This window comes from Carassius auratus, chromosome 35, assembly GCF_003368295.1.
Source record: "Carassius auratus strain Wakin chromosome 35, ASM336829v1, whole genome shotgun sequence".
Lineage (NCBI taxonomy): Eukaryota > Metazoa > Chordata > Actinopteri > Cypriniformes > Cyprinidae > Carassius > Carassius auratus.
In genome coordinates, this window is record NC_039277.1 from 10,613,626 (window position 1) to 10,630,471 (window position 16,846).

General features: G+C 35.5%; 1 protein-coding gene and 1 long non-coding RNA gene across 2 annotated transcripts; both read right to left on the bottom strand.

Annotated features, from left to right (window-relative positions):
* Positions 1–690: 690 nt before the first annotated feature.
* Positions 691–5,165, bottom strand: LOC113054358 (uncharacterized). The gene is made up of 5 exons (XM_026219866.1): positions 4,691–5,165; positions 4,071–4,392; positions 3,691–3,969; positions 3,104–3,184; positions 691–1,728 (listed from the first exon to the last, which is right to left on the bottom strand). The coding sequence occupies exons 2-5, from the start codon at positions 4,255–4,257 to the stop codon at positions 1,595–1,597; spliced, it is 681 nt and encodes a 226-aa protein (XP_026075651.1). The 5' UTR covers positions 4,258–4,392; positions 4,691–5,165; the 3' UTR covers positions 691–1,594.
* Positions 5,166–6,246: 1,081 nt separating this feature from the next.
* Positions 6,247–8,911, bottom strand: LOC113054823 (uncharacterized). Its single transcript, XR_003277445.1, has 5 exons — positions 8,824–8,911; positions 8,203–8,526; positions 7,835–8,101; positions 7,389–7,484; positions 6,247–7,086 (listed from the first exon to the last, which is right to left on the bottom strand). It is a non-coding gene; the product is annotated as an uncharacterized LOC113054823 (long non-coding RNA).
* Positions 8,912–16,846: the final 7,935 nt, after the last annotated feature.

The window sequence follows — 16,846 nt, forward strand, 5'->3', positions numbered from 1 at the left end:
GATATTTATGTCATATTATTCATATCTTTTTTTTTTTTTTTTCTGAAAGCTGATGACATTTGATAATATCAGAATCAACTGCGGACGGCAGATCCTTTTCCAATTTAATGTCCAATCTACCAAGCGTTGTTTGGGAGGCACACTCTCTTTCAGTTTAAATCTAGATTAAAGGCCCATCTCTTTAACCTGGCATTCAAATAACATACAATAATGTTCCTATAATTCAATTAGGCTGCATTAATTAGATCATCCGGAACTGAGAACACTTCCCATAACACCCAATGTACTTGTTACATCATACGAACAATGTCATCTACACTAATATTAGTCTGTTTCATTCTTAGTCACTGTAGCCACCTAAATCTGTCCTGTTTCCAGACAAGATGGTCACTGCAATCACTTAGATCCAGTCTGTATCCAGACCAGATGGTGGATCAGCACCTAGAAACGACCTCTACAGCCCTGAATGTCAGCAAAGATCATGTCAACAACGTGTCAATGAAATGTCAATGAACCCTAGAGACAGATACCCTGCAAATGATGACCTCATCAGCCATAGGTGTAAAATCACGAGAACCAGGCTAGTCTCTGTTCTGTTCCGATCTGATGTGCATTGCATAATTAAACCACAACATGCTGTTTTGTCTGACCAGATGAGAACTGGCACCCCAAGTGAGCCTGGTTTCTCCCAAGGTTTTTTTTTTTCTCCATTTCTGTCACCGATGGAGTTTTGGTTCCTTGCTGCTGTTTTATTACGACATATTCATATTTATCTATAATATTTTATAAATGTCTTCATAAAAATGAGACACTCATCTCTCTCTTAATGGAAAACATGGTGCGTTTTGCATCTCACATTGTCTCATGCTGTGATATGGGTTGAGGTGCTGATTACCTCCTTAAGTAAAGCATTGGTTATGAACAGTCAACAGTAACACGTAACACGTCATCTGGATCCCATCTGGACCCCTTTTTATATAATGATTATACATGTTACAAAGAGGAAATTAATAGAAACATTCTAACAAATGACTGACTCATACATACTGTACTTTACAAACATTGAATAAAATAAATAAGAGTACAATCTAAAATTCACACTGAGACAAATTAGAGAAGTTTAATTTCAGATCTGTCAGGCACCCTGTGCTAAAAGGACCAAAGTTTCTAAATATATAAATCTTCACTAAATAAACCATAGAAGATAACTTTGCTCAAGCTATGTGAACTAAAATTATTTTTTGCATTTTTCATTGCAACCCAAAAAAAGATTACAACAAAAAGTGCTAAGAGAGACTTAAAAAATGCCTTTGTATCTGAGAAAACAGATATGTGGCCCCTGCTCATTATCATAATTTAATTGAATTAATTTAACAGACATAATAGTCCAGTGCACCTGCAGTGCTCAAACACAATGAAAAGAGTCACTTGAAAAATATTGATTGTAAACAAGCAGTGACCGTTTGCTTCACATTCGCAGTGCACCATCAAATATCTTAGCAAAACCACTTAACACACTTTTGCCTTCATAAAAACTGGGCCGATCTGGCTTTAAAGCAAAGGTTACAGTATGTACTGTAAGCAGCAGCAGCAGCTAGTTCTCATAAATACACTCTTCTGGCTGTGGTTTGTCATTGGACTGCGCGTTCTGACGGAACATGGCGAAACTGAAGTTCTCATAGACTTTATTGCTGAACACCATAGATCCATTTTCGTCTCGATTTCTGCCTACAACATTAAACATACACCATATTAGACAGATACATACAAACATACTAACACAGTGAACACAGGCCAGAAACATGTCTTTAAATAAAAGATAAAAAAGTTAGGTTAATTTAACATATCGAAATAAACTGATAATTGCCTAAATTGTAAAATTATATTAAATTACCTCCTCTTTTTAAAATTACCGTCTCTTTTTAAACAGTGCAACAATATATTTTTGACGATAATTTTAGTTTACTGCGGTAACTTATATTTTGGTGGAAATTTCCTGTGCTGCCTGACTAGCTTCAGCTAGCTCTGTTTTTTCTATTTTAATGTCCATGGGTTTTCCCTTCTGGTCTCCCAGCCTGACAAGCTTAAAACAGCCTGACCAGCCAAATAGGTTTAAGCCCCTCTAAAACTAGCCTGCAAACCAGCTATGTCCAGCACTGAAGACCAGCTAACACCGACCAACCAACCAGCTGAGGCCAGTTTCAGTTATTCGCTTGTTCGTTATTTTCTTCAGCAGGGAACTAGATGTTCGCTTTGTCGCCATCTAGTGGAGGCCTATGAAAATAGGTTTTCAATAGATATCGACTAGTGACCTCTGGAGGAGTTTATTTCAAGTTTAAAATGAGCCGCAAGGACTATTAATACATCACTAGACGAATACAACAAAATCAAGACATTCTTATTTACCTTGCCTATGTAAATGGCCACTAGATATATTGATGTAGCTATGTTTTGTTAAACTGTGGTGACTTGGTTTTAGCCACATTACCTCTGCTGAAAGAAATAAAGCCAGCGAGCTTGTTGTTTTTAGCTGGATAAAACTGGTCTTCCAAATGTATCAAGTTGGTTTTCACCTGTCCTGCTGGTTGGTTTTAGAGTTTTTTATTTCTTCCCCTAGATCAGACTAGATAAGACTAAGACTACATAAGACTAGATCAGCTAGCAAACCGTCCTGCCATCTTTTAGCTTTTTTAGTTTTTGGTTCACCAAATGCTATAAAAAGACATGTTAATGCACCTTTTCAGTTATTATTTTCAGATATTGTCTTGTTTGTAAGATTTTGACATCTTGGTGACAGAAAGCAGAAATAGACATTAGAGAAGGATGCTGATGTGTTGAGAGATAGAGAGAGAGAAAGAGAGAGGTTTGAACAGAGGGAGGGAAACAGTCACTATTTCCGTCAAATTCTTTTTTTTAAACGGTCAAACCCTTTCTTAACTTAGATTATTGGGAAACATATGACAGAAAAAAACAAACTAACATAACTTTATAAAAAAAAAAAAAAAGTTCTATTTTTATCATTATTTTTCCCCCTGCAGTTTCTATAAATTTAAGTAATCTGAGTCATAATAATTGTTCAATAGTCAAATATAATCATACTCACATTTGCAAATAACAACTGTGAGGATGATGCAGAGGATGAGGCCTGCAGCAGCACTGCATGAGATGATCAGGATGAGCTGATCTGTAACGGTCACAAACAGTGTACGGTCAGATCATAAACATCAGACAGATTAATGTTTGAAAGACTGAAGGAAAGCAATCTCTCCTGATGGAAAAAAAGCAGTCTGCTAAAGACCATCACAGTGACAATCCGACTGTAATTTAGAATATTATCTCTAATTTATGTACTTGAATGTATTTGCATTGCTTTGTATTTATTTAGTTTTTGGTAATAACCAAAGATTAATTGCCGGAATTTCTTAAGGATATTATAAACATTTAGTTATTAAGTATTTGGAGGTACACTGGCATATGCAAATATATGATCCTTCACATCACGTATGTGTTTTAGTCTGATTAAAGTCAAAGCCCATTATTTAATCAATGATTTTCTTCAACTAGCAGTTTGGTGGCTGAAAGTAAGTAGGTTAGTGTAAATTTGCTGAATTGCCACTCATAGTTTGCATTACATTCATTATTATGCTCTAGATCGTCCTATAGTTAAAGTGATAGGTAGATAAAATGCACCTTTGTCAGCAGATGTCTCTGGTTTGAGTTGTATACTTGTATTGGTTTGTGTTCTTGAGTAGCTGGCGTAACAGGTGATTATGTCTCCTTCACTCCAGTCAGGTTTACACAGACGCAGCTCGCTCTCCGTGGCATTAGATGTGAATGGATGAAGTGACCTTTGACCCCGGCTCCAGGTGAAGTTCACCTGCTTAGACTGCAGACTCTCAATAGAGCAGAGCAGATGGACACAGGTGTCATTACTGCTGTTCAGTTTCTGCAATGACAGACGTGGAACAACTGCGGCAGAGGGAGATGGAAAATGTCTATTAGTGAGATCTTCGTATAATGCTCTATAACAAAAGGACAGTTCAGAAAAATAAATTATGAACAGCACTCACCTACTTGGAGTGTCATATTTGTGGAGTAATCCAATGATGGTGGTGGAATTATTCTTGTAGTTTTACAGCTGTGATAACCAGAGTCACTGGGCTGAGCATCTTTTATTTGTACTCTTAAAGGCTCTCTGGTTAATGTAAAACGAGGATCACAGTTATTTAAGGAAGATATACTACCGTTATTAATCATCCAATTCACAAGTAGTGGCACTATTTGTACTATTTTTTGTCCACACTACATTCAATTGTCCAGTGTCGTTACTGGGCAAGTGGCAGAGCAGATCCACAGTTTCTCCTTTGATTACTGTGGAAACATTCTCTCCGCCTGTGAATTGAGAGACATTTCAGTGTAGCCAACAGCTAATTCAATTCAATTCAAGTTTATTTGTATAGCGCTTTTTACAATACAAATCGTTACAAAGCAACTTTACAGAAAATTACGGAAATAATGATAGCTTTAGATAAACAGTACACATATCACATCTGTTGTTACAATATATATTAATAATATTTATTTTTAAATCCATCATTGTAATTCGTTTGTCACAACTGAGACATTAGTCTAGATGAAACTTCTTTGTTTTAAATAAAAGGGAGAGGTAAACAGAATTGAAGTCTCTTACCTGTGTGTGGAAGATAAATTAAAATCAAAAATAAAAGACAGTTTGTAGTCCATTTTAAAAACATGTCGCTGCGCTCAGTGTGTGTGACACATCTGCACACGAATTATGAACTTCCTGGCCATACGCCCACCCACAATCTAGATCACAAGTCAAAAAAAAAAAAATTCTTGCTTCCGTTGGTCAAACACTTCAGAGATTCACTTTGATAAGAAATTGTTCCTGTTTCAAATGGACATTAGCATCACCTTCATTGCTGGCCATTATTCTGAACTGACAGTTTATAGACACGATCTGTTCCTGTGAGCAGAAGATCTTTTATCTTGAATGAAATCTTCCTTACTCATTGTCTTTGTTGCTGTGTATTCAATGACATTGAGGAAATGGAAATATAGAGCGCTGAAAATGCATATCCTTTTGAAACACGGAGGTATATATGTAAACATACAGTATGTTTTCTGTTTTTCTCTTTCTTCTTTCAGAGGTTCTGCTTTCCATAAAAAACCTTCTTGAAAGAGAGACCACAGAATTTCACAATCTGCTCTGAAAGCTCAGTCTTCACAGTAACCTCCCACTGATACAGACAGAGGCGTCACGCTCTTAATGATTTGAGGGGGCACTAGGGACCATAGCAGTGTCATTTTAGTTTAGTATGCAAAGGGAACCAGGGTTATAATAAGTCAAGCAGAGTAAATCATGTATTTTCATTGTATAGGGAGAAAGATTTCACAATTATATAACTTTATATAATGTGTGATAAAACATTAAGTTGTCACTGTGATAATTATCACTACACCCATAGATATAATTTTGAGAACCTAAGCTAGATCAATAAGTCACTGATGCCATACTGTCCCTGCATTCTGTGCTCCATGATTTGTGTATCTCATAAACTGATGAATGGATTTAAAACATTTGCTTTGCAGAAGCGAAAGGCTAAAATGCTCATCTTCATGTTTTGTGAATTGGTGACTGTTCTCTGTGGCCTGTGAGACACAGACGTCTGTGTTCATTCAGCTGTACTGGAGGACGGGACTGCATGGGTCAAGAAAATGATTCTGACATTTAAAGGGATGAATGATAAAAATCACATTCAATACAACTCTTATGCAGTCTTGTTCTGATAAATTAATATATTGTTTAAAATAAATGACACACCTGCAAAAACACATCTGTTCTGTAAACTGACGAATTTTGTCAAAATGGCAATGAATTTGCTGCACTGAAGTATTATCTACAATAATCATAAAATGTAATTATTAGAGTAAAAATTATTTAGTTGTGTGTTTTAGCAAGCACTAAAAACCCTGGAAAACATGAAAAAAATGTCGTCATTTATTTATCCTTATGTCATTCTAAATCTTTTCTTTTTTTCTTTTCTGTGGAACATGAAAGAAAATACATTTTGAAGGTCTGTTTTGGTGATCATTGACTTTTATTATATGGATAATAAGTCAAATTTCTCAAAAAATTCTCTTTAATGTTCTACAAAATAAATTCTTAGTTTTGCAACATGGTGAGGAAATGATGACAGAATTTTCGTTTTGGGGAAATAAATGACGCAGGACAGCATATTTAGAGTCACATGACACCTTCAGCTTTTATATTATATTAAAAAGGATGGTTTAATGCAGTCACTGGACAAGAAAATGTTTTGTATATTAGAAATGTATTTAAAAGTAATACTGAGTACATAGAACAGGAATATTTAGATTTGAACAACAATCAAGGAAAATGAGTTCACATTCAATTTCTAGGAAACAAAAAGCAATAAAAAACTATCATTAAAAAATACATATATTATAGTAACTCAGTTAACATTCATGGATGCTCTTATTGTTCAGTGTGCCTCTTCTCTTCTGATGCTCTTATGTTGATGGTTCACAGCAGCAGGTTTATAATTATCAAACTATTTGAATTAAATTCCTTAAAGGTCATTGAACAGCTTTGCTGAACTAGTAGACTGTACTCTTGTTTGTCCAGGTAGTTAAAATGACCCATCTGTGTCACAAGCATATATTGAGGTGAGTTGTGTACTTCTTTGGGTTTGTGTGTGTGTTTGAGTAGTTGGTGTAACAGATGATTGTGTCTCCTTTACTCCAGTCTTACACAGATTTACACAGATGCAGCTCATAGACAGATTATTTGACTATCAAAATATGTTTCTTTAGTGATGCTAATTACACACGCTACGGAGAAGTAGGCCTATATGTGCTGTTTATGATACACCATACCACCTACAAGTTACATATTCAACATATGCATTAAAGCACATAGTGAAAAATCTAAAACTGAAGACAACACTTTTAAAAAGATTACGGTAAGAAAGACTTGGCTTCTTCTGATCATGTTCATGTGGATTCATGTTGATAGTTTATGGCAGCAGGTCTCACACTTATCTGCAGGATGAGACATGAGAGTTTTTGCAAACATTAGTTCAAAGCTAAAGGAATCTGTAATGTTTTGTGTAATATTTCACCAATCAAGATACATTTCTCATCCATAGGTTCAATACAACAGATTTGTCAGCTTTGTCTTATGCGTTTAATAACTTTCAGATCAAATTAACACTATTACACTATACAATATAACACAAATACACACTAGAAACTGCTCACTATTTTATCGAATGGAAATAAATGTGTAGGTCTTATTTTTGAACTGTCAAAATCATGTATATGTATATCATAGTTTGTCTTACATTTGAATATGATGAACAACATCCAGATGAACACGATGCTGATGATGAAGATGCTGAAAAGGACCACATCTACCAGAAGATGGATCTCAGTTTGGCCTGATGGATTGGTTGATATATATATATATATATATATATATATATATATATATATATATATATATATATATATTTAATTTTATGGTTTGTTTTTACATAATAAAATGCTTTAATACATAATTTAATAACGCTCAATCATTTAAAGTCCAATGAAAATTAGACACACCAAGAATCATTCTACACTGGCCTTCGTGCTTTATCAAGTTTGGAATGTAGTGAGTTCTGATTAGTGCTGATCTTCTTTCTTATTTTAAAATCATTCCCCCTCAAAACTGAAGTCCAGTGTCATGTTCCTGCTGTACAGTGTTTGTGTACTCATAGTGTTGCATTATAAATATAAAATGACCCACCATTCTCTGGTTTGAGTTGTATACTTGTATTGGTTTGTGTTCTTGAGTAGCTGGCGTAACAGGTGATTATGTCTCCTTCACTCCAGTCAGGTTTACACAGACGCAGCTCGCTCTCCGTGGCATTAGATGTGAATGGATGAAGTGACCTTTGACCCCGGCTCCAGGTGAAGTTCACCTGCTTAGACTGCAGACTCTCAATAGAGCAGAGCAGATGGATACAGGTGTCATTACTGCTGTTCAGTTTCTGCAATGACAGATGTGGAACAACTACGGCAGAGGGAGATGGAAAATGTATATTAGTGAGATCTTCGTATAATGGTCTACAACAAAAGGACAGTTAAAAAAAATAAATTATTAACAGCACTCACCTACTTGGAGTGACGTATTTGTGAAGTAATCCAATGATGATGGTGGTGGAATTATTCTTGTAGTTTTACAGCTGTGATAACCAGAGTCACTGGGCTGAGCCTCTTTTATTTGTACTCTTAAAGGCGCTCTGGTTAATGTAAAACGAGGATCACATTTATTTAAGGAAGATATATTAACGCCATTAACCATCCATTCACAAGTAGTGGCACTATTCGTACTATTTTTTGTCCACACTACATTCAATTGTTCACTGTCGTTACTGGGTAAGTGGCAGAGCAGATCCACAGTTTCTCCTTTGATTACTGTGGAAACATTCTCTCCGCCTGTGAATTGAGAGACATTTCAGTGTGGCCAACAGCTAATTCAATTCAATTCAAGTTTATTTGTATAGCGCTTTTTACAATACAAATCGTTACAAAGCAACTTTACAGAAAATTACGTAAATAATGATAGCTTTAGATAAACAGTACACATATCACATCTGTTGTGACATATATATGAATAATATTCATTTTTAAATCCATCTTTGTAATTCGTTTGTCACAACTGAGACATTAGTCTAGATGAAACTTCTTTGTTTTAAATAAAAGGGAGAGGTAAACAGAATTGAAGTCTCTTACCTGTGTGTGGAAGATAAATTAAAATCAAAAATAAAAGACAGTTTGTAGTCCATTTTAAAAACATGTTGCTGCGCTCAGTGTGTTTGACACATCTGCACACGAATTATGAACTTCCTGGCCATATGCCCACCCACAATCTTTTTAAAATCTTTCTTCCGTTGGTAAAAAACTTCAGAGATTCAATTTGATAAGAATTGTTCTCGTTTCAAATGGACATTAGCATCACCTTCATTGCTGCCCATTATTCTGAAATGGCAGTCTATAGACAACTGTTCCTGTGAGCAGAAGATCTTTTATCTTGAATGAAATCTTCCTTAATCATTGTCTTTGTCATTTGTTGTGTATTCAATGATATTGAGGAAATGGAAATAAAGAGCGCTGAAAATGCATATCCTTTTGAAACATGGAGGTATATATGTAAACATACAGTATGTTTTCTGTTTTTCTCTTTCTTCTTTCAGAGGTTCTGCTTTCCATAATAAACCTTCTTGAAAGAGAGACCACAGAATTTCACAATCTGCTCTGAAAGCTCAGTCTTCACAGTAACCTCCCACTGATACAGACAGAGGCGTCATGCTCTTAATGATTTGAGGGGGCACTAGGGACCATGTAGCAGTGTCATTTTAGTTTAGTATGCAAGGGAACCAGGGTTATAATAAGTCAAGCAAAGTGAATCATGTATTTTCATTGTATAGGGAGAAAGATTTCACATTTCGATAACTTTTATAAATATCACACTTTATGATAAAACTTAAAAGTTGTCACTGTGATAATTACCACTACCCCCATAAATATACTTTTGAATTATTTAATTTTTGAGAACTTAAGCTAGATCAATATATCACTGATGCCATACTGTCTCTGCATTATGGGTGCCTGAGCAGGAGACGCATCTCGCTCTTCGTGGCATAAGATGTGAATGGATGAAGTGACCTTTGACCCCGGCTCCAGGTGAAGTTCACCTGCTCAGACTTCAGACTCTCCAATAAACAGAGCAGATGGACACAGATGTCATTACTGCTGTTCAGTTTCTGTAATGATAAATGTGGACCAACTGCAGTGGAGGAAGATGAGCAACACCAACATAAGCTCAGGTATTCATATTCATAGTGTGACTCTGTTAACTATTGCGAACAGTGGCATCTAGGTGATGGTTTACAACAATCAGACATTTCAAATAAATACATATTTATGAAAGTTGCCATCACCGTGAAGTATTAGACATGGGCTTTTGTGCAAAGATGGTGGTGGAATTACTCTTGTTGTTTAATTCACAGCTTTAACTACTGGAGTCACTGAGCTGAATGTTTTCTATGCTTGGTGTAAAACATGCTTCTGTTGAACATAAAATGATGATTGCAGTCTCTGGTAAGAGATCCAGCAATATTACCAATAATCCATCTACAAATATCATCTGCTCTATTTTTTCTCAACTGCACAGAAACAAGATCACTGTTGTTATTTTAATAAACATTAAAAGTCTTTAATGGAAATCTGCATCCAGCATATAGAATAGCCCTTGAATGGTACTGTTACACTGTTCAGAATTAGGATAACATTTTGAATGAGAAAGAGATTTAAATATGGTTTTCTAAAAATAAACCCTGCATCTAATAGCATTAGACCACTTTTAGGTTTCTACAGTAGCCAGAGTATGTTCCACATTCATGTTCAAGAGTATGCTTCACATTATTATTAATAATAATGATAAAATTCAACACAAATATCAGTTACTTACCCTCACATAAACACAGCATGAAGCTGAAGGCAATAGGAAGAGCCAGTAAAGACATCATTGTAATCACTGTATGCAGAGTCTTTACACTGTTGAATCCTTCATGTCTAACATGTTAATTCAAAAATGAATGAAGGCGGTACCTGTGGATCATAATGTGATCTACCACCAGCTGCTCTAACCTAAATAAGTGAACCACAGAACCTCTTTTCGCAACAACTTTTTTTGTGTTATGGGTATTTTAACTTTAGTAACAACAGTGATACTGTTATTATATTGTCATTATGAATTATTTACAGCCCCCAAATTAAAGCAGAATCAACAGTTATCTTAATTTTTTAACAATAATAATTGTTATTAATACATTTTTTAAATAAATTAAGTATTTAATTAAAACTGTATTTGCCAAATTTATGTAATTGCTATAAACCCAATTCCAAAAAAGTTGGTACACTGAACAAATTGTGAATAAAAACAGAATGCAATAATATGGAAGTTTCAAATATATTTTATTCAGAATACAGCATAGATGACATATCAAATGTTTAACCTGAGAAAATGTATCATTTTAAGGGGAAAATAAGTTGACTTTTAAATTTATGGCATCAACACATCTCAAAAACACTGGGACAAGGTCATGTTTACCACTGTGTGGCATCCCCTCTTCTTTTTATATCAGTCTGCAAACGTCTGGGGACTGAGGAGACAAGTTGCTCAAGTTTAGGAATAGGAATGTTGTCCCATACTTGTCTAATACAGGCTTCTAGTTGCTCAACCGTCTTAGGTCTTCTTTGTCGCATCTTCCTCTTTATGATGCGCCAAATGTTTTCTATGGGTGAAAGATCTTGACTGCAGGCTGGCCATTTCAGTACCTGGATCATTTTTCTATGCAGCCATGATGTTGTAATTGATGCAGTATGCGGTCTGGCATTGTCATGTTGGAAAATGCAAGGTCTTCCCTGAAAAAGACGACATCTGGATGGGAGCATATGTTGTTCTAGAACTTGGATATACCTTTCAGCATTGATGGTGCCTTTCCAGATGTCACACACACTCATGAAACCCCATACCATCAGAGATGCAGGCTTCTGAACTGAGCGCTGATAACAACTTGGGTTGTCCTTGTCCTTTTTAGTTCGGATGACATGGCGCCCCAGTTTTCCAAAAAGAACTTAGAATTTTGATTTGTTTAAACACAGAACAGTTTTCCACTTTGCCACAGTCCATTTTAAATGAGTCTTTTCCAAGAGAAAATGCCTGCGCTTCTGGATCATGTTTAGATATGGCTTCTTTTTTTTACCTATAGAGTTTTAGCCGGCAACGGCGAATGGATTGTGGATTGTGTTCACCGACAATGTTTTCTAAAGTATTCTAAGTATTCCTGAGCCCATGTTGTTATTTCCATTACAGTAGCATTCCTGTATGTGATGCAGTGCTGTCTAAGGGCATCCAGTATGGTTTTCCGGCCTTGAGCCTTACGCACAGTGATTTTTCCAGATTCTCTGAATCTTTGGAAGATATTATTCACTGTAGATGATAACTTTAAACTCTTTGCAATTTTTCTCTGAGAAACTCCTTTCTGATATTGCTCCACTATTTTTTGCTGCAGCATTAGGGGAATTGGTTCTGAGAGAACAACTTCTGAGAGACACTGCCACTCTGAGAGGCTCTTTTTATACCCAATAATGTTGCCAATTGACCTAATAAGTTGCAAAATAGTCCTCCAGCTGTTCTTTATATGTACATAACTTTTCTGGGCTCTTATTGCTACCTGTCCCAACTTCTTTGGAATGTGTAGCTCTCATGAAATCCAAAATGAGCCAAGATTTCAAAATGTCTCACTTTCAACATTTGATATGTTATCTATATTCTACTGTGAATAAAATATAAGTTTGTGAGATTTGTCAATTATTCTATTCCTTTTCTATTCACAACTTGTACAGTGTCCCAACTTTTTTGGAATCGGGTTTGTAGTTTTATTAAAAATGGAAATTATTGTAAATATTATTGTCTGATTTAATTCATATTTTAAATAATAATAACGTTTAATGAATAAAATATAACTATGAATTTTAATAGCAATGAAAAAAAATCAATAAAATGCATCTGATAAACACATTTTATAAGCAATACGAAATAAAGATAAATAATAATAATAAATAATAATAATCATGGTTAACTAATCAAAAATCTATCAGTGACATTTGTGATCTGAAAGCAAGACTGCAGGCAGACATATTCATATGTATGTTACTTTAATAGGTGTGTAAAGAATAACATTTGCGTCAGCAGACAGTGTTATGACATAAGACTCAGTGAGAAGGGCAATGGCAAAGGGGTCCCTCTCTACGCAGGGGATCAGTAAGGCAAGGCTGCATCAACAACTGGACTGTAACAATCAGATCCATACATTGCATCATACAGTACTAGTGACAATAATCAGATCAAGCACACAAGTATAAACTCCTTAGAGGAATCAAGAACAGGATCTTGGGTAAGCATTTAAAAAGACAGCGCCACAACTGCATCTAAAGCCATGAACGTACATTCATGTACAGAGAAAATCCTCATCGTTGACAGGGTGCATATTCAAGGTTATTAATACTCGAAACGAGTTGAGAAGGTGAAATGTGGAAAGGTTTGGCAACTGATATCCGTGATCGCTGCTATTGCATGTTTCGGGTCTAAATGCGTAACAGTGAAAGATATTTGATGTCAGATATGATGGTGGCAGTTGTACTGCGCATTTCAGAGGTCTGGGTTTGTGTTTCAAGGATGACTGGAAGTTTTTACAAATTATTCACGTAAGGAAGCAGCCTAGAACTCCTCTATATAAAGCCACCGCATACAGAAGGACTAGATTGGAATTAGAAAAATACAGGTACAAAATCCATTACATTCAAGAGACAATCTAGCACAAAAGGGTAATATCATAATCTTTATAGCTAATATAGGAATTTCTGTTTCATAGAGGCAATTTGCTAAAGAGGCATCTTCTAAATAGAAAAAAGGGGCGAACATCATGATGGGGGCATCATGGGATGGGATCAGATTCTAAAGATGCATCATGCGGGGATGTTCAAGTTAGCCATGTTATCATTCAACGCATTATAATTCTCGCTAACAATGATGATTTGTTAAGATACATATTTCACCCTCTGGATATGCAGGGGTCATGATAAAGAACGACAATCATGATGGGATACTGGCGAGATGGGATTAATCTTTATAGGAGTAATTCACACAAAAATGTAATTTTGGCACCATTTATGCACCCTCATATCATTCCAATTCAATATGATTTATTTTCTGGCATAAAAAAAAAAAAAGATACATTTTGAAGATTGTCCATGTTGCATTTTTCCATACAATGAAAGTGAATGGTGACCAAAATAGAAAAAAGCACCATAAAAGTATGACTTAAATGTCTGTACTTTCTCTGCACAAAACTATTATATGGCTTCAGAAGACCTGAATCAGAGTCATACGAAACACTTTTATGGTGTTTTTGTCTTTTTTAAAGATTGTATTGAAAAATGCAGCATTAACATTCTTCTTAACATCAGTTGTGTGTGCTCCATGAAATCATGCAAATACTGGAACATGAGGATGAGCATATGATGACAGAATTGTAATTTTTGGGTGAACTGTCCCTTTAAGAAAGTGATGCTGTTTTGGTATGGGTTTAAGGTGCAAATATTGTTTTTCTAAAATAGGTATTAAAAAGGTGCCAACATTTTGCACACCACTCTCACTGTGGGTTAATTCAGAGGAAAAACCATCAGAAAGATTAGAAGAATTAGTTGTGCTGATAAAATACATTTGAAACCTGAAGACATATCCGGCAAGCCCGGAAAGCCTGCTCTCTGCATCATGAAAATTCCCTTACAGACTATTTTTGCTTTTCTTTGGCAAATGTCTGAAAGAATCGCCGGGAAGAACTTAAATTGTGTCTGAGGCGCATTATACGCAAGGGAAGACGTCTTCCAGTAACTTCCTGTGAACTACAAAAATTTAGGACTTGAGTAAGTCATGATTAACTATCCTTTGAGGAAACAGATAATCTTCTAGTGGGCCTTAAATTGCATTCACATTAGCGAAATCTCAGCAAAATTTACTGTCAATATTGTAGAAATGTACGCAGTACTACTCACAAAGTAGTCTCAGCCTCAGACATCACACCTATGGACTGTTGGCTATATGTCTGATGCATATAATACACAAAAGTGGAAACACTTCAGAAGTGTCGAAGTTGTCATTGGATTCTTACGAAATAAGAAAGCTGGCGTGCTGTGACGATGAGTGCTTATCAGGATTGCCTAAACGCTGGATATTTAAAAGTATCTCAAATATTTAAAGTTTGCGGCATAAAATCGTTAAAATACGTCCAAGAGTATTAAAAACTGGTCTGTTATTGTGGCGACATTTCCAAGTCCCGAAACGTGACACTGAACGAAACGAACTGTGATTGGTTGTTTGACATGTTGGTATCCAATGAAAGCTGCCATAGATTTCAGACCTACATCTGTCATTCTGAAGGTCTGGCTGTGTGAGACTACTCACAAAGCAGCCATTTTTTTTAAACAAAGCAAATTTGCGGTGAATTTATGAGACCAATTTCATCATGAGCGAAATCTGCACGGGGAACTTTTTTCTCTTTGCGCAAAACTCCAGACCATATGGATTACTATTAAAATGACTTGAGTTTGCCTGTGAAAATTTGCTGAGAAATGCTAAATGTGATCGCAGTCAGAGTGGGCGATGTTTAATTTTACGCAAGTATTTTCCGTAAAATTAAACATAAAATACAGACTAAGGGATCATTTACGATTAGATTACCGAAACAATACAAATCATCGATAATCACAATCAACTGATTCAAAACAGCTGAGCAGGAGGTCTAGTATCTTATTATTCATAATTGATACAAATTTTTACCCTACAATACATTTTCATAAATGGGGCCATATAGGTGATTTATAAAATTAGCTTAATAAAATCACTTATAAAAGTGATTAGGTCCTGGTTTTTCAGGTAAACATCATCAGTATGTCTCACGACTGCCTCAGGCACAATTACAGCCTACAAGCTTACTATTACTTAAAATACACTGAGGTTTAAACCCTTGGCTTGGAGTAAATGCCTCTATTGTATAAATAACAGGAAGGGGAACATTCAGACTCAGATCTTGCACCCCACCACGCACACCAGACGTCGGCCATATGCGGCAATGTGGTCTCGCACACGCACGTCCACAAGCAGGAACTAAACGTCTTGAGGAGGTGCATTCTTTATCAGTGCTTGTTGGCTAAATAGGTAAGCATAGGTATATATATATATATATATATATATATATATATATATATATATATATATATATATATATATATATATATATATACACACACACACACACACACACACACAGATATTTGTACATGAGTTTTTGACAACAGTCTCGATCCAGTAGAGCACACCTCAGGAAAGGCTGAGGTGTCTAAAAATGAAATGTTACGAACGAAGCAAGGAAAAACAGGTGTTCTAAGGAGAACAAATTAAATACAGTATTTGAAGAAGTAGAAAAAAACCTTATTAGTTATAAGTTCATAAATTCACAGACAATATAATTTATAGAAGAAAAATCAGTGATTTGTAAAGCAAAACAAAACAAGAATTTCAATCGACTTATTAAAAAGGAAAAAGATTGACTTGAACGGTGAAAGAATGTGCGGCTTTTAAACCTGTGATCTGGCTTATAGAATTCCTTCATTTATCTAATCTAGGCTCCCTCCGACCGCAGGAGGGTTTCAGGAAGCAGAGTCCAAGGTTCGAACCAGCCCAAGAACACAGGGAGCTGATGTGCGCTGCAAAAACCAGAAACGATTTCCAGTAAAATATCCTAAACATCCTTAAAACGAAATTAAATTACTTGAGAAACAAAACTGTGCAAAACAATACAAGAATAAACTAAAAAAAGCTGTTAAGCAGACGAATTATTAATTATGTTCCTTGAGTTCCAAAACTTAAAACCTTTCTTCAATTTGTAGGCACTCACATTTTAATAAAGTCTTGTTTTGATAACGAACAACCCTGTGGTTTTTAACGATTCAGCGTAACGAATCTCATAACTCAATGACAATGGCTTGTCACCACTAACTGGTATAATGATGCAGCCTTCAGAAAAGGTCACTGAACGGATCAGTAAATGAAGCTTTTTTAGTAAGCTCATTCAAATAAAAGATTTTGCCAAACAAAAAATTTTTGCTTCTTAAATAACCTAATCTCGTT

What these genes read in the sequence shown, in the direction of transcription:
- LOC113054358 (XM_026219866.1), bottom strand. Translation starts at nt 4,257, where the DNA reads ATGATTAATAACGGTAGTATATCTTCCTTAAATAACTGTGATCCTCGT. An exon ending in AGAGACATCTGCTGACAAAG is followed by an intron (nt 3,185 to 3,690) that starts GTGCATTTTATC and finishes TGACCGTTACAG; the next exon opens with ATCAGCTCATCCTGATCATC. An exon ending in CACAGTTGTTATTTGCAAAT is followed by an intron (nt 1,729 to 3,103) that starts GTGAGTATGATT and finishes TTAATGTTGTAG; the next exon opens with GCAGAAATCGAGACGAAAAT.